General features: G+C 45.2%; 1 protein-coding gene across 3 annotated transcripts in view; it reads left to right on the forward strand.

Annotated features, from left to right (window-relative positions):
- The window catches only part of PPA2 (inorganic pyrophosphatase 2), a 52,952-nt gene that overhangs the window by 1,956 nt on the left and 26,362 nt on the right, over positions 1 to 24,634 (forward strand). For all 3 annotated transcript variants that reach the window (XM_069459220.1, XM_069459221.1, XM_069459219.1), the window contains exons 2-5: positions 1,039 to 1,103; positions 4,023 to 4,067; positions 8,254 to 8,307; positions 11,240 to 11,359. In XM_069459220.1, the coding sequence (XP_069315321.1) occupies positions 1,039 to 1,103; positions 4,023 to 4,067; positions 8,254 to 8,307; positions 11,240 to 11,359 (284 nt within the window). The remainder of the gene's footprint in view (positions 1 to 1,038; positions 1,104 to 4,022; positions 4,068 to 8,253; positions 8,308 to 11,239; positions 11,360 to 24,634) is intronic.

A 24,634-nucleotide genomic window follows, 5' to 3' on the forward strand; every position in this document is an offset into this window, starting at 1 on the left:
CTCCCGAGGGGCGCGGACAGGAACTGGAGGGAAGGGTTAGCGCGAGCTCTGCTGCGTCAAGCAATCCCCGAACCGGCCGCCAGGTGGCGCCGCTGACTCCGCTTGCGGGGAGGGCGGGACCCCGTGACCTCGAGCTGCTTTAGGGCGAGTCGGATGAAGGGGAAAACGACGCGTCGCTTTTAGAAAGAGGGTCACAAATGGGGTGTTTTTTTTGTTTGTTTGTTTTTTATATCTCAGATCGTGTCTCTTTGCAGCACCACGGTGTGATTTTTGTCTCACTTCGAAGAAAATCACGAGTGTGGCCCCTCTTGGCTGCAAACTTTTCCCCGTTTGCAAATGCATCCCGATCTCTGCAAATGCAACGGGAGCTGGAACGTCTTTGAGCCTCATCTCTGCAAATGGTCTCCCTTTATTGCTGTTGAGAAGAATCAAAATAAACGATTGTGCAATACGTTTTTTTTTCTTTTCTTTTTTTTTTTTTTTTTTGTTTGTTTGTTTGTTTTTTTGCTAGTGTCCAGCTTTGTAGAGACAGCACTAAAGGGAGGCAGGACGGTTAGGGCAGGAGCGTCCCGGCCATCGTCGCCAGGCCTCCCGGGTGCCAGCCCGACCCCGCTGGTGACTTGCTGTGTGGCCTTGTGTCCCTTGGCCCCTCTGCACCTCTCTCCGTTACCCCGTGGAATGAGGGCATCGGCTTGCATCCAAGTCACTGAATCTTTTTTTTTTTTTTTTTCCCAAAAGTGAGAGTTTTCATATTTTGAGTTTTAGTCTACATTAGACATTCTCTGCTTTGGATGCTTTAAGTCACAGGAATAAGGAACTAATTTCAGCAGCCCAGATTTGGGTGGGTTGGTATAATGTTTCTCTTTGACCCTCAGATGGGTCCAAGTGTTGAAAGTTGAATAAAACTTTAAATTGGGAGTTAAAGTCCGCTTTGAAAAAAGGTGGGTATGTTTAAAAGGGGGTAAGGATATTATTGCTGTGCGTAACAGTGTCTGTTGCTTTAATTGTTGTTTTTGTTGTTGTTGTTGTTCTTTCCAGAGAATGTAGCTGGCCACTACATTTCCCCCTTTCATGATATCCCTCTGAAGGTGGACTCTAACGAGGTATCGTTTTGGCTTGTTTTGGGGGTGAAAATATGTACTTGTAACATCACCATAAAATGCTGTTTGAAAGAACCTTGAAAGGAAAGAATGCAGTTGGAAATCAGGAGGAGAAACAGGAGCTATTATAACGGCTCACAGGCCTCCTTTATGAATCAAAATTTGTATAAGAATAGGTTTCTTCCAGCAGACTTGGGAGAAAGGAGTCCTTGTGGTCCATAAAGCTTAGAATTTGGTAGGAAATAAGGATTCAAGGGTAACAATTTAGGAAATGAGTGAGAGATTTCTTTTAAATAATAGTAATACATTTGTGGGTTATTTTCTATTTGCCAATCACCGTGTGAACATATGTTTCTTGATTTAATCTTTGTGAGTTTCTGTTATTACCTCCAAGGATACTGAGGCTGAAGGTATTTTAATTGTCTTGTCTAAGATCACATGAGCAAGAGCGAGACCCCATTTCTACTAAAAATGGAAAGAAATTATATAGACACCTAAAAAATACACATATAGAAAAATGAGCCGGGCATGGTGGTGCATGCCTGTAGTCCCAGCTACTCGGGAGGCTGAGACAGGAGGATCGCTTGAGCCCAGGAGTCTGAGGTTGCTGTGAGCTAGGCTGACACCACAGCACTCTAGCCCGGGCAACAGAGCGAGACTCTGTCTCAAAAAAAAAAAAAAAAAAAAAAAACCAAAACAAAACAAGGTCCCAGTTGAGTAGAGCTGCTGTAGCATCAGAATCTGATTTGGGCCTCAGAATTATTGGGACATTTTGAGGTCTCTCCTGATTAGTTGGTAAGATGACATCTTTGGTCCTGGATATTAATGATCATCATCAATTGGAAGTTACTTCCTTAAAATCCAAGTAGTGAATGATCATCTTTGTCTCGGGGGCACAGTTGTTAGGTAGACAACCAGGACTGCCTTCGGCTTGAGGTCGTGTGGGGCTGGTTGATGGGGTTGGGTTTTCTAGTGCCGTGGGGTGATGGGCACAGGGGCGGAGGCCAGTGGAGAAGGGAGGAAGCTGCCTCATAGGCAAGGACGGTTTGACCTCAGGCCGAGGCCCTTGGTGTCACTCCCCTCCGAGGCTGAACATCACACACCATACAGACGCCATGGAAGGTTGCAGCGGGATCTTTTCTGCCTTCCGCCCCTTCCGAGCACGGAACTGTCCACAGTGACGGCAAAAGGGACAATAATATCGAGCATTTATCAGGTGCTTGCGGTGCCCGGCCAGGCTCGGTGCTGACATACATGATCTCAGTCCTTCCAGAGCTGCTGTTACTTACCCTTGTTTTGTTAGTTTGAGTATCTTGCCCAGGGGTCCAAGTCTAGTCTGTCGTGGAGGTGGGATTGGACTTAGGAGCTCTGAATGCAGAACACGTGCGCTTCACTTCTCTGTGCAACGCCTCCCGCTCAGCGCTTCTAAGCGCTCGGCTGTAGGACAAGGGGTCATAGGATCTGGAGCGAGAAAGAGACCAAAGAGAGGCAGTAGGAGCCTGTCACTGTGTGTATCTCTGTGAGAGAGAGAGAGAGAGAGAGAGTCTCCCCCTCCCCCCGCCCCACCCCGTGTCCCTGTGTTTCGTTTTGTCCAGTGAACTTTCAAACCTAAATATCTCACGTCTCCCAACACCTCTCCCTGCTTCTGGCCAAAAGTACATGCGTTCATTTGTCCGTTAATTTATTCATTTAATGAATAATCATTGCATATTTACTGTGAGCCAGACCCTGTTGCAGGCACTGGGGCTGTGGCGATGAGTAAGACAGAGGTGGTCCCCACGCAGCTGGAGGAGACAGACACGTCAGTCAGATGATGTCAAGTGCTGTAAGAATACGACAGGGAGGCCGGGCGCGGTGGCTCACGCCTGTCATCCCAGCACTCTGGGAGGCCGAGGCGGGAGGATCACTCGAGGTCAGGAGTTCGAGACCAGCCTGAGCAAGAGCGAGACCCCGTGTCTACTAAAAATAGAAAGAAATTAGCTGAACAACTAAAAATATACATAGAAAAAATTGCCGGGCATGGTGGCGCGTGCCTGTAGTCCCAGCTACTCGGGAGGCTGAGGCAGGAGGATCGCTTGAGCCCAGGAGTTTGAGGTTGCTGTGAGCTAGGCTGACGCCACGGCACTCACTCTAGCCCGGGCAAAAGAGCGAGACTGTGTCTCAAAAAAAAAAAAAAACAAGAATACAACGGAGCTGTAGAGAGTTACTGGTGGATGTTGTCAATCTGTGTGTAAAAACAGAGCTCGTAACAGTAATGCTAGGGCTGCATTTGAGAAACTGTGTAGTAGGGAGGGGTGGGGGTGGAACAAAGAGGGAGCTAGAAACACATCAGTGGGCATCACTTGCTGTCTAAGGAGGGATGTATTTTGGGGGAACACGAGATTTGGGATGAGGCACAGTTGAGGAGAAGGCAGGCCAGTGGATTCCGGACATGGGGACATTGGGACACACCGCGCCACTTTTCTCCCCCACCCACCACGTGGTCGGTTTAATGTGAAAGTGCTGGGTGGAGACGCAGCGGTCGCGCCTGGGGGACCCGCGGGCGGGAGGTGCAGCCCAGCGCGGGCTCCCCGGAGCTTCATTTCAGTAACGCAATGACTGCTCTAAGCGTGATCACTGGAAACTGCCATTCTGCCCTTAAAGCCTGAACACAGCCTTTGCTTATTTGATAAAAAGAGAAAGGTTCAGCTTTTTGGATGATTTATTTTATGAAACAGTTTGCTCTGTTCACCGGGGGTGCACATCCCGGGGGGGCGGGGGGGGAAACTAACTGGGAACTTGGCAGGTTCTGTGTGGGATCGGGTTTCTGGGCAGCCTCTGTAGCAGAATGTGAATGCAATAATCCTATTTTTGCTGCTGTGCAATGAAACCGTATTCTTCCATCAAATACTACAATCATAAACACCGTCTTTTCTTTTCCAGGAAAATGGCATTCCTACGAAGAAAGCACGAAATGATGAATGTGAGGTATGCCTAAAAGTTTTCATTTTCGTGAACTGCTTTTACGCTGTCTGTTAAAACCTTGATGATAGTTTGCATTTGTAAAATGTTTCTAAATTCCCCCTCCTCCCCCACCCCCACCCCCCAGCAAGACCTGGACGTGCATTCTGATGTGTTCCTTCTTCTCGTGTTTCTTTAAGGCAGCCAGGGCAGATATCACTGTGTAATGTTTCTTTATTGTAGCAAAATGTTCATACTATAAGAGTTGTCATTTTAGTCTTTTCTGAAGTGTACAGTTCGCTGGCGTTAAGTGCTTTCACACGGCTGTGTGGTCCTCACCCCCATCCGTCTCCAGAACCTTTTCATGATCCCAAACTGACGCTCCGAACACACAGAACCCAACTGCCCCACTCCTGCCTCCCTCCGTCCCCTGGTTCCACTTTCCGTCTCTGTGGATGGGAATGTTCCAGGTGGTTCGTCACCATTTCATTTCGTAAGCGAAAAACCTTTAGGACGGGAATCCAGATTTCAGTAGCAGGTTGCTTATCCTGGCAGATGGTCTAAAGTATATGTACGCCATGAAAATTGCTCCGTTTATCTTTATTGTTATCATTATTCTAAGTGAGAAGATGGTTTGAGAGGCTGCTTTAGAATCCAGGAACAATAGTCTTTTTGGGAGGAGGGGAGAAGAAAAACAGTTACACCGACTAGATGCTAAAATAAATATAGTCTAAAAATATCTTGTAAGTACGTGGCTGTCGGGCCCTGAAGAGTTCTTGCTGTGGGACCAGAGCGCTGGATGGGTGTCTGTCATCCCCTCTAGCGCTACAGTGTCCTGCCGATGCCAGGCGGCTTTTCCTGCCCCTTCCTGCCTTGGTTTACCTCCCCAGCCTCATTTCCATCTGTTCTCTATCCCAGCGGAAGCGTGGGACCCCAGCCTTTGAATCCACTGCCAGACACAGCTGCGGGGGCTGTTTAATGCCTACAACCTTTACCTTGGATCTGTCTTCCAATTTTCTACACCGATATTTGTCTTAGTCGTCCTCGAACCATCTACACTGGAACCTCGTAGAGTGCTTGTTAAAAATTCAGAGCCCTGGCCCCATCCCATCTCCGCTAAATCAGATTCTCTGCTTTATGGGGCGTGGTTAAATCTACACGTTCAACAGTATCCCCGGTGCACCCTAATCATGAAGTTTGAGAACCACAGCCCTAGGTGCTGGGTGGACATTCAGGGCCTCAAGGCTTTATGGGCCCCTGGGGACCTTGTACATGAACCTGGAACCGTTGTTTCAATGGGAAAACATATTCTGAGTCCAGAGAGCCAAATGAAAATTTATTTTTCTTTTTCTTTTTTTCTTTTTCTTTTCTTTTCTTTTTTTTTTTTTTGAAACAGAGTCTCGCTCTGTTGCCCGGGCTAGAGTGCTGTGGCATCAGTCTCGCTCACAGCAACCTCAAACTCCTGGGCTTAAGCGATCCTCCTGCCTCAGCCTCCCGAGTAGCTGGGACTACAGGCATGTGCCACCATGCCCGGCTAATTTTTTTAATATATATTTTAGTTGGCCAGCTAATTTCTTTCTATTTTTAGTAGAGACGGGGTCTCGCTGTTGCTCAGGCTGGTCTCGAACTCCTGACCTTGAGTGATCCTCCCGTCTCGGCCTCCCAGAGTGCTGGGATGACAGGCGTGAGCCACTGCGCCCAGCCCCGTCTAATTTTTATATATATATATATTTTTTAGCTGCCAGATCATTTCTTTCTATTTTTAGTAGAGACAGGGTCTCGCTCTTGCTCTGGCTGGTCTTGAACTCCTGACCTCAAACGATCCTCCCGCCTCGGCCTCCCAGAGTGCCAGGATTACAGGCGTGAGCCACTGCGCCCGGCCCAAATTAAAATTTAATTCTTAGAACACAGTTTATGTGCTGAAGACTTGTCTGGTTTGAGTTTATTTGAAAGTTTAAGAGGAAAAAAGGGAGATTTCTTCCTGTTTTTTTTCCCCATGTGTATAAAACATACCGACTGCTTTTTAATACATGTTATTAGTTTTTGTTTTTGATTTCTGCAACAAAAATACAAGAAAGAAATGGAGAGAAAAAAAGGACTGAAGGAGGAATTCGGCGTCCCTGTCACATACACAACTTTCTGATTCGATTGTGCCCCCTCTGTGTTTTTGAGTTTCTAATAACTTTTGGCAGACCATTGTTGGTTTATAATTAACACTCATCTTAAAAAAAAAAAACAAAAAAAAAATACTCATCTTAGGAAAACCAGACTAACGTTGGCTTTAAAAAACTAGGGCCAAATGGATTTTAGCTGGGAGAAGAAAGGCCGGCTGGAAATAAGCTCTTAGTGATTAGGAACAAATGAGGAGGGAGAGTGGTCACATTCAACATCATCTATTGTTCTCTTGGCCTCATTCAAGTCTCTGTAAGTGGCTTTGGTAGGTGTCATTCTGTAAAACGATGGTCATGAGCTTGGCCTCCTCTGTCCCCTCTGAGTATTCATCCACACGCATTTGTTCTCTTACAGCCGGGCTTTCAGGGATGAATAAATTATGTGAACATCTGCCGTGTACTTTGGCTTTTCTTTTTAACAGCTACTTGAGACATATTTAAACAGGTGCATGGGGAACCTCATGAAAGAGCAAAGACAGTGAAACGTAACAGTGGGACTGTGTGTGAGGTCGCTAAGACGGGCAGGAGACAGACTCCGAGGAGCAATTTTTGGAGAATTCATTCTTAGCTTTGTTTATCTCATGGATTTGTGGTTTTTGCTATTTGTAACCTTCAGTCCTATCTAGAAAAACTTAATAAAAAACATTATTTTTTTATGGCTCAATATATATTTACATTTAATTGTGCCAATGGTGTTAATAGCATTCCATGTTTCACTAAGAAACCCCTCAGTGATACTGTTTAGCAATGCTCAAACTAACGCTGGCTGCAAGTTAAAATTGCTTAGAGAGACTTTAAAAATGAGCAGCGCCATGGCTCCACCCCAGAACAGGTGTGTTCAGACAGGTGATGAGAGGTGGAGCTCTATGGATCTTTTTTTTTTTTTTTTTTTTCTTTATTGGTTAAAACTGGCCTGGCGATTTTGATGTGTAAGAATGATTGAAAAGTATGGTAAGTCACTGCTTCCCGAATGATCTGTGGTGAAGAGCTAGTTTTTTTTTTTTTGTTAGTTTATGTCTAATCTATCCTGACTGATCGTTTAAAAAACAATCAGTCAAAATGAATTATTAGAAAAGTGTAATTCAAGTTCCAATTTTTGATTATTAGGTTTGACAGATGTGAAAATCGCTCTTTCCAATTGCTATAAATGTTCCTCCGTGAGCCAGTAGCAGGCAGTTTGCAGATTAGCCCCGGCCGGTGGCTGCGCTTGGTGTCACTTCTCCACGATCAATTGTTAGTCACTGATGTCAAAATGGCATACGCAAACCCGCTTTCACTGTGAGACTTTCTCTTTGCGCAGCTGACTATGGGAAATTATCGTTACTCACCATTGACCTGAGTCTCCCTGGGTTTAACCATTCTACAAGGTTCAGAATGAAAAAAAAAGGCAATGGTCCTTTTGTAACTTTAAGGAATCTAAAATTGCCAGACGCACAAGCTGCATTTACAAAGTTTAGTCTAACTCTTCGTGAGCTATATGATGGCCCATACTGATATCCTTAATTGTTACATTGTGATCGTAATGTGGATTTAAATGCTGTTTTATCATTTTCGAAATATTTTACTTTTTGGTTTTCGGTGTGTTGATTTGAAATTGTAGAGTTGATCTTCCCAACAGCCTAGTGTGGGGAGTGGGACAGAGACGGTCACACTTACTTTTCCAGATTAGAAAGTGAGGCTGGATCCTCGCGTGACGAACTCGGGCTCTCACTCTATTTTGGTTGGAAAATAAAAGTCAAAGCACATTGCCTGACTTCATTCTAGTTCTGTCACCACGCTGCAAAGGTATTTCCGGACACGGAGTCACCTCTGCCACCGCGCAGTAGTGCTCACGTGACGTGGTGGCTTAAATTCTGTGTCGTAAACAACCTCTCTAATTTGTAGAAGAAATTTAAGGCACAGGTAGACCCATGATGCAGATTCTAAACATTTCTGGCAGGAGATGAACCTAAAGCATTTTGTAGAGGAAATAAATGAAAAAATAAAACGTAGGCAAAAATTTTTATGTTCTGTCTTTGTTTTTTGTTTCTTTTGAACCACAGAATTTGTTTAATATGGTTGTAGAAGTACCTCGGTGGACAAATGCTAAAATGGAGGTATGGATACGTTCTATTAATATAAAGTCGAACTAATGATGATAATGGTACAAAAACTTTGTTTCAAGTTGTTTGGCATAATATTTTGAATTTGGGATAGTTGAGAAAAATATTTAGAGCTGAGTTTACACTTTAAAGACAGTACTTTTCAATGTTTCCTCTCTAGTTTGTTACAGTCATATTTATTTAATCTTCTCTCGCCTTTCTTTGAATATGGCAAATATTTTCAAGGTTTACTTCAATAGATTCTGAGATGTATTTAGTTTTCCTAGACAACAGTTGAAACTTGCAAAAGTGCAATTGTTGCATCATCATAAAAATAATTCTGTTTTTGGTTGGAGGAGCCTGCATGCAGGTTTTCGTAATGGCCCTGCTGATTTACATTCCCACCAACAGTGTGTAAGGATTCCCTTTTCTTCACGTCCCTCGCCCACACTTGTTTTCTTTAGTCTTTTTGATGGTAGCCATTCTGACAGGTATGAGATGGTATCTCATTGTGATTTTAATTTGCATTTCTCTAAGTAGTGAATTGAAGCATTTTTTCATGTATCTGTTGGCCATTTGTATGTTGTCCTGGAGAAATGACTACTGAGGTGCCTTCTCCATTTCTTTAATCAGGTTTTTTGTTTTCTTGTTATTGAGTCTCACACACACACATATATATATATATATATATGCACGCTTTTTTTTTTTTTTTTTTAAGAGATGTGGTCTTGCTCTGTCACCCAGGCTAATTTTTTAAAAAAATTTTTGTAGGGCTGGGATCTCACTGTGTTGCCCAGGCTGGTGTCTGGCCTCATATTTTTTTGATCTTAACCCCTTATCTGATGTATTGCTTGCAAATATTTTTTCTCAATCCGTAGGTTGACTCGTTATACTGTTGTTCCCTTTGCTGTAAAAAGCTTCTCAGTTTGATGTAAGCCTATTTGTATATTTTTGCTTTTGTTACCTGCTCTTTTGGGCTTGAATCCAAGAAATTATTGCCCAGATCAGTGTTTCGTGGTTTCCTCCCATGTTTCCTTTTAGTAGTTTTACAGTTTCTGTTCTGACATTTAAGTCTTGAATCCCTTTTGAGTTGATTTTTGTATATGGTAAGAGATAAGGGTCCAATTTCATTCTTCTGCGTGTGACAATCCAGTTTTCTCTCTCCATTTATTGAAGAGACTGTCCCTTTCCCATTGTATATTCCTAGCACTTTGTTGAAAATCAGTTGGCCATATGTGCTCGGGTTCATTCTGGGCTTTCTGTTCTGTTGGTCGATGTATCTGGGTTTTTTTTTTTTTATCAATACAGGTTCAGCATCCCTTATCCAAAATGCCTAGGATCAGAAGTGTTTCTGATTTCAGAATACTCATGTTTATACTCACCAGTGGAGCCTCCCAAATTTGAAAATCGAAAATCTGAAACACTCCAATGATCATTTCCTTTGAGTGTCATGCACTCAAAAATGTTCAGATTTTGGAGCATTTCAGATGAGATGCCCAACTTGTCCCGTACGACTTCAGTTGCTGTGGCTTTGTAGGATAGTTGGAAACCAAGTGGCTTGATGCCTCTACCTTTGTTCTTTTTGCTCATGATTGTCTTGGCTATTTGGGGTTTTTGATGGGTCCGTATGAATTTTAGGATTGTCTTTTCTTGTTTGTTTTTTTTTTTTAACTGTTTTGTTTTTCTTTTCTGTGTTTTTTTTTTTTCTGGATTGTTTATTTCTGTGAAAAATGTCATTGGAATTTTGATAAGGATTGCGTTGAATCTGTAGATCACTTTGGGCAGTGTAGACATTTTAACAATAGTAATTCTTGCAATCCATAAACACAGGATATGATATCTTTCCATTTTTTGTGTCTTCATTTTCTTTCATCAATATTCTATAGCTTTTAGTGTACAGATCTTTCACCTCCTTGGTTAAATTTATTCCCAAGTATTTTAATTTTTTTTGTCATTATTGTAAATGACATTGTTCTCTCTATTTCTTTTTTAGATAGTTTGTTAGCATATAGAAACACTACTGATTTTTGTGCTGATTTTGTGTCCTGCAAATTTACTGTATTCATTTATTAGTTCTCATGTTTTCTAGTATAGTCTTTAGGGTTTTCTATGTATAAGATCATGTCATCAGCAGACAGTGACAGTTTCACTTCTCCCTTTTCTATTTGGATGCCCTTTATTTCTTTCTCTTGCCTCACTGCTCTGGCTAGGACTTCCAGTACTGTGTCGAATAGAAGTGGCAAGACCAGCCTGAGCAAGAGCGAGACCCCTGTCTCTACACTAAAAATAGAAAGAAATTATACGGACAGCTAAAAATATATATTAAAAAAATTAGCTGGGCATGGTGGTGCATGCCTGTAGTCCCAGCTACTCGGGAGGCTGAGGCAGGAGGATCGCTTGAGCCCAGGAGTTTGAGGTTGCTGTGAGCTAGGCTGATGCCACGGCACTCTAGCCCGGGCGACAGAGCGAGACTCTGTCTCAAAAAAAAAAAAGAAGTGGCAAGAGTGGGCATCTTTGTTATGTTCCTGATCTCAGAGGAAAGCCTTTCAATTTTTCACTGTTGAGTATATGGTAAGAATCTTTGAGTTAAGCTTATTATAAGATTGAGGGTAATAAAAAAACCTGAGATTAGTAACAAAAAGCAAGTTGATTAATCATTATCCTCTTTCCATTTCAATAATTTTATTATTTGTGTTAGAAATAATGGAGTGCATAAATAACAGACTACCTAAATAAACAATCTAATGTTTCCTTTCCAGATAGCTTGTCTTATATAGTACTATAAATTAGTAGTAAGAGTTGGCTTAATTTATTTTAAAGCACTTTTGATCATTAAGTTTGAATGTGACTATTTTGTCTGAAAAACAGATTTTAAAAATACCACTTGGCTATAGGATCAATCATGTCTCATCCTCCCCTCCCTTTCTTTCCCCTGTGATTGGCGTAGATTGCCACCAAGGAGCCACTGAATCCCATCAAGCAAGACGTAAAGAACGGCCGTCTACGCTACACGCCGAATATCTTCCCTCACAAGGGCTACATCTGGAACTACGGTGCCCTCCCTCAGGTATCGCTTTGGTTACAGCGGCAGAACTTTTCTGTCTTCCAAAAAAATTGCCTTGTAAATCCTGGGAACTGCTTGGATTTACATTGGTTGTGAGGACACGTCAGTTTGAGAGATTTGTAAATTTGAAATTTTTAAATGTGGAGTTTTATTGTATCCGTAAATTTTATTTAAACGCTTATGTATGTCTGCACTCAAGTTCTGGAGTTAGGCAGATAGAACATATACATTGGACATTTTGAATACGTTTCTTTTTCTGGTCTTGGCTATTGTGTCAGTGAAAAATTTTTTTTTATTTTTTTATTTTTTAGTGAAAAATTTTTAAGCAAAACTCTATCCAACAGTCATTCCTTTAAATATGACAACTTACACTTTTATAAATATTCACATATTTAACATGATAGCATGAGTTTTATTTGTTAAACTTAAACAGATGAATCTTTTAAATTATAAACTTTTTTTCCCCATAGCACATCGTGAATTGAGCTAGGCAACTTTACTTGTATTAGTCATTGTTGCGACTTTATAATTTTTTAAGTGGAAAGCAGGAAAAACAAGGGCTAAATAATGGTAAGGCGGCATTCCTCCCGGAGAGTGACAGTTGGCTATTTCCTTTTCTTCCTTTCTTACCCTCTTGTTTTCCTCTCACGTTACCTCCCTCCTGGGAAGTGGTGACTCTTCTAGATTAGTGAGTGAGTAAAACGCAAAACATGCTGAATCGAAAGCCTAGGTTTTGGGGACATAGAAGACCATCTATCTCCCTTTATGTTTATAAAAACTGTTAGGCCATTCATCTATCTGGAGAATGAATTATTTTTTTCATTAATTGTAATATTTTACATGACATTTCAAGATGCTACGGGGGAAAATATTTGAGAAAAGGGAGTCTTGCTTTATCCCACACGAAAAAGCAGCTGCCCACGTAGAATAAACATTCACAGGAAAAGAAAAAGGAAAATTGTTTTCTAAAGCGTCAGGCTGTCTTTGATGCATTTAGACCACCCACATGGATGCGTTCTCCATTAAAATGGGCACTTCTAAAACGACGTGCTAAGAGTGAGGATGCCTGTGGAAACCACAAAAGCAGCTTTTCTGACTCTCCAGATGCCTAAATAGCATTCTGTAGGGACCGTCAGTGAAAGGTTAAAAAAAAATTCTGTAAAGCTCCTAGGAGAGGCTGCGTGGACGAGGGGAAGGTCCCAGAAGCCCTTGGCTTACAGACAGACAGAAACAGAGACTCAAAGTACAGCAGGTAGAGGATAAACTAAAGTTCATGTTTTTGTTTATTTCTCCAAACATTTATTAAGGGTTTATGTGCTGGGCAGTGTGTTAAGTATCGAGGATACAAAGCCAGATGGCCACTCTCTAGTAATACCTTGGGCAAGATCCTTTGTCTTTTTGTGCCTCGCTGTCTTCATCTGTGAAATGCAGAACATAAAACATCTACCGCAGACGGTTGTGTTGAAGTTGAATGAGTTACTGTGCTAGAATAGTGTAAAACATAGTAATCAATTGTCATCGTCACTCGTACTTTTATTATCTGTGGTTCTTCCCTCAAAGCTATTTATAGTCTGATTGGGGTGATCAACAACTAAGCCACTAGTTACAGTATAGCGCAACAGGTACTGCTAATTCATCTACTAACTATTATTTTATTGTGGAAAAAAATTAAAAAAGCAAACTTTCTGATAGGAAGGAAGAGAGGTGAGGAATGGAGGTAGAAATAAAAGAAGCTTCTGCAGTTTTCTTTGTAAAGCCCTGCCAGTTTCCTGTGCTCTGGTGGGTGTGTTTGAGTTTTCAAGATGTTCTTACCCGCTGCGGTGTTAGCTTGTTGGGTGCAGCAGTTCTGCTGTTGATACAACAGAATCTGACTGTAGCCGTCCCCTCAGTCCCCCGTCACCCGCATTCACTGTCCCCTCAGTCACCCGTCACCCGCGTTCTCTGTCCCCTCAGTCCCCCGTCACCCGCGTTCACTGTCCCCTCAGTCCCCCGTCACCCGCGTTCACTGTCCCCTCAGTCCCCCGTCACCCGCGTTCTCTGTCCCCTCAGTCCCCCGTCACCCGCGTTCACTGTCCCCTCAGTCCCCCGTCACCCGCGTTCACTGTCCCCTCAGTCACCCGTCACCCGCGTTCACTGTCCCCTCAGTCCCCCGTCACCCTGCGTTCACTGTCCCCTCAGTCCCCCGTCACCCGCGTTCACTGTCCCCTCAGTCCCCTGTCACCCGCGTTCACTGTCCCCTCAGTCACCCGTCACCCGCGTTCACTGTCCCCTCAGTCACCCGTCACCCGCATTCACTGTCCCCTCAGTCACCCGTCACCCGCATTCACTGTCTCCTCAGTCACCCGTCACCCGCGTTCACTGTCCCCTCAGTCCCCCGTCACCCGCGTTCACTGTCCCCTCAGTCACCCGTCACCCGCGTTCACTGTCCCCTCAGTCCCCCGTCACCCGCGTTCACTGTCCCCTCAGTCCCCCGTCACCCGCGTTCACTGTCTCCTCAGTCACCCGTCACCCGCGTTCTCCGTCCCCTCAGTCCCCCGTCACCCGCGTTCACTGTCCCCTCAGTCCCCCGTCACCCGCGTTCACTGTCCCCTCAGTCCCCCGTCACCCGCGTTCTCCGTCCCCTCAGTCCCCCGTCACCCGCGTTCACTGTCCCCTCAGTCCCCCGTCACCCGCGTTCACTGTCCCCTCAGTCCCCCGTCACCCGCGTTCACTGTCCCCTCAGTCCCCCGTCACCCGCGTTCTCCGTCCCCTCAGCCACCCGTCACCCGCGTTCACTGTCCCCTCAGTCCCCCGTCACCCGCGTTCACTGTCCCCTCAGTCACCCGTCACCCGCGTTCACTGTCCCCTCAGTCCCCCGTCACCCGCGTTCACTGTCCCCTCAGTCCCCCGTCACCCGCGTTCTCCGTCCCCTCAGTCACCCGTCACCCGCGTTCACTGTCCCCTCAGTCCCCCGTCACCCGCGTTCACTGTCCCCTCAGTCCCCCGTCACCCGCGTTCTCCGTCCCCTCAGTCACCCGTCACCCGCGTTCACTGTCCCCTCAGTCCCCCGTCACCCGCGTTCACTGTCCCCTCAGTCCCCCGTCACCCGCGTTCACTGTCCCCTCAGTCCCCCGTCACCCGCGTTCTCCGTCCCCTCAGTCACCCGTCACCCGCGTTCACTGTCCCCTCAGTCACCCGTCACCCGCGTTCACTGTCCCCTCAGTCCCCCGTCACCCGCGTTCACTGTCCCCTCAGTCCCCCGTCACCCGCGTTCTCCGTCCCCTCAGTCACCCGTCACCCGCGTTCACTGTCCCCTCAGTCCCCCGTCACCCGCGTTCACTGTCCCCTCAGTCCCCCGTCACCCGCGTTCACTGTCCCCTCAGTCCCCCGTCACCCGCGTTCACTGTCCCCTCAGTCCCCCGTCACCCGCGTTCACTGTCCCCTCAGTCCCCCGTCACCCGCGTTCACTGTCCCCTCAGTCCCCCGTCACCCGCGTTCTCCGTCCCCTCAGTCACCCGTCACCCGCGTTCACTGTCCCCTCAGTCACCCGTCACCCGCGTTCACCGTCCCCTCAGTCCCCCGTCACCCGCGTTCTCCGTCCCCTCAGTCACCCGTCACCCGCGTTCACTGTCCCCTCAGTCCCCCGTCACCCGCGTTCACCGTCCCCTCAGTCACCCGTCACCCGCGTTCTCCGTCCCCTCAGTCACCCGTCACCCGCGTTCACTGTCCCCTCAGTCCCCCGTCACCCGCGTTCACTGTCCCCTCAGTCCCCCGTCACCCGCGTTCACTGTCCCCTCAGTCCCCCGTCACCCGCGTTCACTGTCCCCTCAGTCACCCGTCACCCGCGTTCTCCGTCCCCTCAGTCCCCCGTCACCCGCGTTCACCGTCCCCTCAGTCACCCGTCACCCGCGTTCACCGTCCCCTCAGTCACCCGTCACCCGCGTTCACCGTCCCCTCAGTCACCCGTCACCCGCGTTCTCCGTCCCCTCAGTCCCCCGTCACCCGCGTTCACTGTCCCCTCAGTCCCCCGTCACCCGCGTTCACTGTCCCCTCAGTCCCCCGTCACCCGCGTTCACTGTCCCCTCAGTCCCCCGTCACCCGCGTTCACTGTCCCCTCAGTCACCCGTCACCCGCGTTCACTGTCCCCTCAGTCCCCCGTCACCCGCGTTCACTGTCCCCTCAGTCCCCCGTCACCCGCGTTCACTGTCCCCTCAGTCCCCCGTCACCCGCGTTCACCGTCCCCTCAGTCCCCCGTCACCCGCGTTCACCGTCCCCTCAGTCACCCCTCACCCGCGTTCACCGTCCCCTCAGTCACCCGTCACCCGCGTTCACCGTCCCCTCAGTCACCCGTCACCCGCGTTCACCGTCCCCTCAGTCCCCCGTCACCCGCGTTCACCGTCCCCTCAGTCCCCCGTCACCCGCGTTCACCGTCCCCTCAGTCACCCCTCACCCGCGTTCACCGTCCCCTCAGTCACCCGTCACCCGCGTTCACCGTCCCCTCAGTCACCCGTCACCCGCGTTCACCGTCCCCTCAGTCCCCCGTCACCCGCGTTCACCGTCCCCTCAGTCCCCCGTCACCCGCGTTCACCGTCCCCTCAGTCCCCCGTCACCCGCGTTCACCGTCCCCTCAGTCACCCGTCACCCGCGTTCACCGTCCCCTCAGTCCCCCGTCACCCGCGTTCACTGTCCCCTCAGTCCCCCGTCACCCGCGTTCACTGTCCCCTCAGTCCCCCGTCACCCGCGTTCACTGTCCCCTCAGTCCCCCGTCACCCGCGTTCACTGTCCCCTCAGTCACCCGTCACCCGCGTTCACTGTCCCCTCAGTCACCCGTCACCTGCGTTCACTGTCCCCTCAGTCACCCGTCACCTGCGTTCACTGTCCCCTCAGTCACCTGTCACCCGCATTCACTGTCCCCTCAGTCACCCGTCACCCTGCGTTCACTGCTGTCTACCCAAGTCTCATACTCCGTCCCCATCCAAAACGATAGTTTGAAACCATCAATCTGCTAATGCTTTTCCCACACGAGAACCTTTGATGGTCTCCTGTCACTGAAAGGATGAGACACAAAATTCCTGGCCTTGCTCCTCAGTGTCACGATCTGTCCCTGCCGCAGCTGCCGCAGTCTTTCTGACGTCCACGCCACGTCCACGCCGCTTTTCGCAGAACCGTTCCTTCCTTCAGCCCAATTTACTGAGGGCCTGACAGTTGCCAGGTATTCTTGTTTTAAGTACCAGAGATAAAGTAGTGATCAAGGGACAAATATTCTTCTGGAACTTTTATCGTAGGCAGATACGATAAACAACATGAGCCCCAAGAAAAATGTCAAGTGGTGGTAAGAGAAACAAAGCCAGGAACGGGGCCAGGGCGTCTTAGGGTCCTTGCAGTTTACAAAAGGTGTCACGGGAGCAGAGACCCACAGGAAGCAGGGACCACGTAGCGTGGCTGTGAGAGGACAAGCAGCCAGTGTCAAGGCCCCACGGTAGGGGCGGCCTGGTGTGTCTGAGTGTCCAGGAGGAGGCCGGGTGGCTGGCGTGGAGGTGAGGGGCAGGGACGAGACCTGCACTCTGTCCAGCATTTTTAACCAGGGACCTTTACCATCTTTTTAAACCCAAACTGATCTGGGAGGGGTGGGGTGGGCTGTGTGTGTATTAGTCTGCAGGGAAAAGAATGAACCATCGATTCCATATAAGTTATTTACAAAACAAAAATAACTAAATTGAATGATGTCTCTGAAACTTTGAAGTCATGCCAGTTGCTTGTGGGAAGGGACAATTGCTACCTAATGTTTTTTTTTTTTTTGCTTGTTTGTCAATGTTTAGAGAGGGAGTTCCTGTTAAAATGAAAGTCAGCCTCTGGCCGCATTTCCCTTTTTGATCTTGTGTCCAACTCCTCCTCCTCCTCCTCCCCCTCCCCCCTCCTCCTCCCCCTCCCCCTCCCCCCTCGTCCTCCTCCTCCTCCTCCTCCTCCTCCTCCCTGGCTCTCACACTACAGGTGCTCACTTGCCCCAGGCCTTCACGTTCCCTGTGTCCTTTCCTGGGAACAAACACCCTTTCGTGGCTTCTCACCTCCTTAAATGTCTGTTCAGAAATCACCTTCGTGGTATCTACAAAACTTCCTGTAAAACTTTCAGCCCTTCCCGTACTCCCATTCTCCCTCCCGTACTCTGTTTATTTCCCTTTTCTGTAACAGCCACCGATGTGTAAGTTGCTGTGTAATTTAGTTATTTGTTATGTTTGTTGTTAATTTCTTCCAGCTGGAGCACAGACTTAGGGAGAGTAAGGATTCTGCCGCTTTTGTTTACTGATCTAGTCCAACTGCCCAGCTCCGTGCCTGACACAGAGCAGGTGATCAGTAAATATCTGTGAAATGAATAAATTGATCAACGCATTGTGAACATGTGTCACGCTTGTTTCACGGGCGTGTGTGGCGTTGGGTTTTGCTGTTCGCCTATGATGTGTCGATTTGTCTTGTGACAGCCGGAAATTGGCTCAATGTAGTTACCAAGCCTACTGTGCTTGGACGAACGTTTATGCAGTGGAATACTCTTTGAGTAGCAGTCTCTCCGCTCAGCCTGTGAGTCATCACTGTGCCGTCGTTATCAGACCTTCAGCTGTCTAGACTGTTAACCTTAATAACTTCTCCTACGCTCCCAATAATACCTTCCTCCCAGTCTGAGCTTGCCTGGGCAGAATCCTCTTTGTCTTCCTCCAGTCTATTCATATCACCCCCATATAACAGATCGTTCCGGTGCTGTGTGTCTCTCGGGGAATATTTAGAATACCCGTCTGGGAAATAGTAAAGAACTGGAATTTCTTTAAATCCAAGATTTCTTCAGTTTTAATGTGATACTGATGTGTTTATTTTGAACTTCTTTATAAATTTGGCTCATTGACCACCCCCCCCCCCCACCCAAATATCATATAGTGCTACGTATTAGCTTTGTAACCTGAGACCCGTGACTGAATCTCTAGGCCTGTGCGTGCATCTCTGGTCACACTCACCCCGCAAGGCTATTGTGAGTATCGAATGCGTTGATCGAGGAAAAGAGTTCTGTTCCACAGCGAGTTCTTAATAATATTAATTCAATGATGCCGGCACTGTTGCTGCCGATGTTAGCTGCTAATATTAAGAACACGGGTAGAGGCACTTGTTCCAGATTGAAGCTGGGAAGGTAAAGGTAGTGGTTGAGTAGATCTTATACTTCCTTTGACTTGCTGATAGGAATCCTGGGGAATGAGGAAGGAGTTCTCAAGAACCACCTGTACATACAGCTCTGTACAAGTTAGTAATTTTTTTTGAAGAGACTTGAGGACCAGAGCACGGTGATTGCAAATGTATTGGTTAATATTTATAGAGTAAGGTGATGATCTCAAAAGCCCGCACGAGGATGAGAAAGATCTGTTTTAGGCGAGATCAGTGATACGTGTGTGATGAGGGAGGCGGGATGGCTGCCTAGAGACATCGGTCACCAGGTCATCTCAGAAAGAAGGAAAAGTTTTAGATGGAAAAAACAACAACAACAACAAAAACAAAACCATAACCCAGATGTGATTCTGAGGGAAAAGTTCCAGAACCTACCAGAGATTCCATGGGAAGAAGTTGTGGAGCCGAACAAGGAGAAAGATTTTGGTAGAGATCAACTTCTGAGGAATTTGGAGCTCCGTGACAAGGATAGATGGGAGTGTTTGTTCTTCCTCCTCACACCTCTGGAAGACTGCAGGCTCTGGGACCGTTGGAGAGCTTCTGTCCCCTCGGGAACTAATGCCCTTGTACTATCCCGGATGGAGCTGGAGCCCATTCTTCTAGTTGAAGTATCACAAGAGTGGAAAAACAAGCACTGCGTGTACTCACCATTAAATTGATACTAATTGATGAACACTTATGTGCACACATGGAAGTAACATTCATACATAGGGTGTTGGGCAGGTGGGTGGGGAAAGGAGGGGATGGGTAAATTCATATCTGATGGGTATGGTGCTCACTCTCTCGGGGATGGACATGCTTGTAGCTCGGACTCGGGTGGGGCAAAGGCAATGTATGTGACCTAAACATTTGGACCCCTGTAATATTCTGAATTAAAAAAAATCAAAACAACAACAAAAAGAATCATAGGCATCCCAGGGTGAAGAAGAAAAAGCAAAAGGCCTGGAAAACCAATAATTGAGGAAAACTTCCCTGGTCTTGCTAGAGATTTAGACGTCCAGATACAAGAAGCTCAACAAACACCTGGGAGATTCATTGAAAAAAAAGGGCATCACCAAGGCATGTAGTCATCAGACTGGCCAACATCAATGTGAAGGAGAAACTTATGAGCCAGGAGGCAAAAACATCAAGTAACTTACAAAGGAAAACCCATTCAATGAAAGTCAGTACCCCTTCATGATAAAAAGAAAACTCTCAAAAAACTAGGCATAGAAGGAACATACTTCAAAATAATAAAAGCCATTTATGACGGACCCACAGCCAACATCGTACTGAATGAGGAAAAGCTGAAAGCATTTCTCCTAAGAACTGGAGTAAGACAAGTGTGCCCACTGTCACTTCTATTTAACATGATACTGGAAGTTCTAGCCAAAATAATCAGGCAAGAGAAAGAAATAAAAGACATCTGAATCGGGAAAAAGGAGGTCAAATTGTCCCTGTTTGCCAGTGATATGATCTTGTATTTAGAAAACCCTAAAGACTCCACCAAAAGACTCCTAGAATTGATAAATAAATTCAACGGTATAAGGCTACAAAATCAATGTGCACAAATCAGGAGCATTTCTAAATACTAATAACAATAAAGCTGAGAGTCAAATCAAGAACTCAATACCATTAACAAAGCTGCAAAAAAATAAATAAATAAAATACTTAAGAATGTACTTAACCAAGTGTAGATCTCTACAAGTGAAAGATTTCTACAAGGAGAACTACAAAACAGTGATGAAAGAAATCATAGATGACACAAATGGAAAATATCCTATGCTCATGGATTGGAAGAATCAGCATCGTTAAAATGTCCATACTGCCCAAAGTGATTTATAGATTCAATACAATTCCCATCAAAATACCAATGTCATTTTTTACAGATCCAGAAAAAATAATCCTAAACTTAATAGGGAACCAAAAAAGAGCCTGAATAACCAAAGCAAGCAATCTTAAGCAAAAAGAACAAATCTGGAGGCATCACATTACCTGACTTCAAATCATACTCCAAGGCTATAGTAACTAAAACAGCATGGTGTGGTATACCAATGGAACAGAACAGAGAACTCGGAAATAAATGTAGCTAAGACCAACTGACTTTAGAGAGAGCAGAGAGTAACATACACTGGGGAAAGGACACTCTATTCAATAAATGGTGCTGGGAAAATTGGATAGCCACATGTAGAAGAATGAAACAGCATCCCTATCTCTTGCCACATATAAAAGTTAACTCAAGAGGGATTAAGGAACTAAATGTAAGACCTGAAATCATAAAAATTCTGTAAGAAGCCATAGGAAAATCTCTTCTAGACGTTGGTTTAGGCAAGGAATTTGTGACTGAGACCCCAAAGGCAAGTACAGCAACAACAAAGATAAATAAATGGGACTTGATTGAATTAAAAAGTTTCAGCACTGCAAAGGAAAAAACCAACGTGGTAAATATACAGTCTACAAAATGGGAGAAAATATTCACAAACTGTACATCTGACAAAGGGTTAATATCCAGAATCTACAAAGACCTCAAGCAAATCAGCAAGAAAAAAACAAATACCTCTATTAAAAATTTGGCAAAGGACATGAGCAGAGTTTTTTTTTTCAAAAGAAGATATGCAAATGGCAACAGACATGCAAAATGCTCCGCATCACTAATCATCAGGGAAATGCTAATTGAAAGCACTGTGAGATGCCACCTTACCCCTGGCAGAATGGCCATTATTCAAAAATCAAAAAACAGGAGATGTTGGCATGAGGTGGTGAAAAAGGAATGCTTATACGCTGTTGATGGTACTGTAAATTGGTACAATCTCTGTTGAAAACAGTATGCAGATTCCTCAAAGAACTAAAAGTAGACCTACCATGCAAACCAGCGATCCCACTACTGAGTATCTTCCAAAAGGAAAAGAAATCATTATGTCAAAAAGATCGGTACCTGGATGTCTATCGCAGCACAGTTCAAAGTTGCAAAGATGTAGAATCAGCCTAAGTGCCCGTCAATTGATGAGTGGATAAAGAAAAGGTGATATATGGATACATACATACTATGGAGTACAACTCAGCTATAAAATAGATTGAAATGATGTCATTTGTAGTTACTTGGATGGAACTAGAGAACGTGATCTAAGTGAGTATCTCAGCAATGGAAAAACAAACACCATGCGTTCCCACTAATAAGTGAGAGCTAAATGGTGGATACACACGATCATACAGTGGTGTGTAAAGGACATTGGACACCTGGAAGAAAGAAGGGTGAAAGTGGGGTGAGGGATAAAAGCTTATTATTGGGTACAACGTGCACTATTCTGGCGGCGGGCACACTACAAGCTTTGACTTTAGCATTATACGATTCATCCATTAACAAGAACACATGTACCCCCTAATATTTTGAAATAAAGAAAAAATAATACGTGCGTTTGGATGTATTTGTTTTCATAGTTTTATAATTACATTTTATATAACACGATTTATTTTCCTGTCGATAGGTTCTTTGTGTGGCTTTTTGTTATGCCTGCCTTGGTTCCATGCTAAAATTTTTCTATGTAGATAGCACATATAGATGCATATAACAGAGTATATGCCTATGAGTCAAATTGTGAGTTAATACATGTATTTTACTTTACTACATATTCCTAAATTGTTTACAAAGAAGTGAAATTTATACTCCCACCAGCCAGTTTATGAGGGTTCCAGGTGCCTACATCCTTACCAGTATTGAGCATTCCCAGATTTTTAAGTTTTCAAAATAGTGTCATTGTGATTTTAATTTGTATTTCTCCAATCAGACTGGGTATCTTTTCCTAAATTTATAAATCATTTGCGTTTCCTTGTTTTTGAGTTACCTGGGTCTTCAACCCAGTTTGGTTGGGTTGCCCTTTTTCTTACTTAGTTGTAGAAGTTATTTCTAAATTCTGGATACTACTTTTTTGTCACTTTTGTGAAGCAAATATACTTTTGAACTTCTGCTTCTCGATATTTCTTTTCCAGCCTGACGCTGCTTTTCTCGCTGTTTCTCTGCCTAGTTACAACACACCTAAAAACTCCACAAGAGGGCGTGCTCAAAGTTTGAAAGTTGTCAAGATTTCCTCTTCGGTTGAAATTACACTGTATTTTCAAGTTAAATTAGAGGCCGTTTAGTATATATCTTTTTTTGTTGTAAAAACTGAGGCCTGTAGATGTACAGTGTTAAAGCCTGGGGTGGAAATAGAAAGAACCAGTCTGATATTTTTGCAGGTAAGGAGAATCCATGAAGAGCTGGCGCTAAACTTAACAACATTGTAGAGCTTGACAGTTTTGCACTTGTGTACACTTATTTCTTGAACAGAAGGAACTAAATCGATCGGTAATGTTGAAAGTGGAGTTCTGAGGGGGAAAACAGACCAACCAATCAATCCATAGAAACACTCACCAAAACCAGATTGAGGACAAGTTACGGCGGAGACAGTTTTTGTCTCAGCGTATGGAAGGACTTTTAAAAATTAACACTGATCCAGATGGGCTCAATCAGCTCATGAATTTGTGAGCCTCCTGTTTACCGGAAGCATTCCTGCGCATTGTGAATGAGTGCCGACATTCGGAGTTTTAAGGCTAGGATGTATCTAAACATTACCTTGCTTGAGACATTGTTTTTCTAGCTGAAGAACCTGAGCTCTGGATGTTGTGGCCAAGGTGGTTGTGGCCAAGGTGGGCTTGGAACCTAGAGTGTCCCTTTAGGCTGGTGTCTCCTGTGTCCTCCCTGGGAGTGGGAAAGGCGTTGAGGGAAGTTTAAGTGGGGATTCCAGGCCGGGCGCGGTGGCTCACACCTGTAATCCCAGCACTCTGGGAGGCCGAGGCGGGACGATCGCTCGAGATCAGGAGTTCGAGACCAGTCTGAGCAAGAGCGAGACCCCGTCTCTACTAAAAATAGAAAGAAATGATCTGGACAGCTAAAAATATATACAGAAAAAGTCAGCCAGGCATGGTGGCGCATGCCTGTAGTCCCAGCTACTCGGGAGGCTGAGGCAGGAGGATCTCTTGAGCCCAGGAGTTGGAGGTTGCTGTGAGCGAGGCTGACGCCACACACTCTAGCCCGGGCGACAGAGCAAGACTCTGTCTCAAAAGAAAAAGAAAAAAAAAGGAGGGGATTCCTGCATTAGGAAGGAAGAACCTCCCAGATGTTTTCTGATTCTGCATCTAGGCTGTTTGATTCTGATTATATTATGCCACGATCCATCTTGGTTTCCCCAGCACGTCAAGATTACTTTTGTGGCATTTGTCAGGAATGCTTTACCGTTTATTAACCTGACACGCCTCGGTATTGACTGTGTCCTGTTCATCTCTGTCCCTGGCCCCAGAGTAGGTGCTCAGTAAATATTTTACTTTCAATCCAACGAGCAGGATTAAAAAAAAAAAAGAAGAAGAAAAATAAATATTTTACCATGTAAATGAATGCTTGCTAATAGAAAAAAAGAGAAGCAGTAATGGGAAGACTGGAAAGAACAGCACCTCTATAGGAAAATGTACTTAGAATTCTGATTCTGAGAGTAAGAGAAGGTATTTAAGATGAGAGCCACACAGTATAAGGAGATGATATCTGAAAGTAATTGCTATGGTTACCACAATTTGAATATAATAAATAATGATTAATAGCATCTCTAGCATTTTAGAAACTGTGAGCTCAGGCAGGTTTAAACTCTATGTTTCAGTTTACTTATCTATAAAATGGGGTGAAGTATGGTAGATTCCCCATGGGGTGTATGTGTGTGTATGTGTGTATGTTCTATATGTGTCAGACAGAAAGTGTCACCTGTATTCCAGTGAAGCATGAATATTGTGAGAAAGCAAACAGACAAAAAAAAAAAAATAGAAAAAGAAAGCTTCTGTCACCTATAACCAGTATGTAAAGTTAACAATTATGGTTATTCTTCTTATATTTTCTTAATATTATTAGTATCTGAGATAGTGGAATATTGTTGGTTTACTGATTTTTATATATATATATATATATTTTTTTTTTTTTTTTTTTTTTTGAGACAGAGTCTTGCTCTGTTGCCCGGGCTAGAGTGCCATGGCGTCAGCCTAGCTCACAGCAACCTCAAACTCCTGGGCTCAAGCGATCCTCCTGCCTCAGCCTCCGGA

This window comes from Eulemur rufifrons, chromosome 26 (assembly GCF_041146395.1).
Source record: "Eulemur rufifrons isolate Redbay chromosome 26, OSU_ERuf_1, whole genome shotgun sequence".
NCBI lineage: Eukaryota > Metazoa > Chordata > Mammalia > Primates > Lemuridae > Eulemur > Eulemur rufifrons.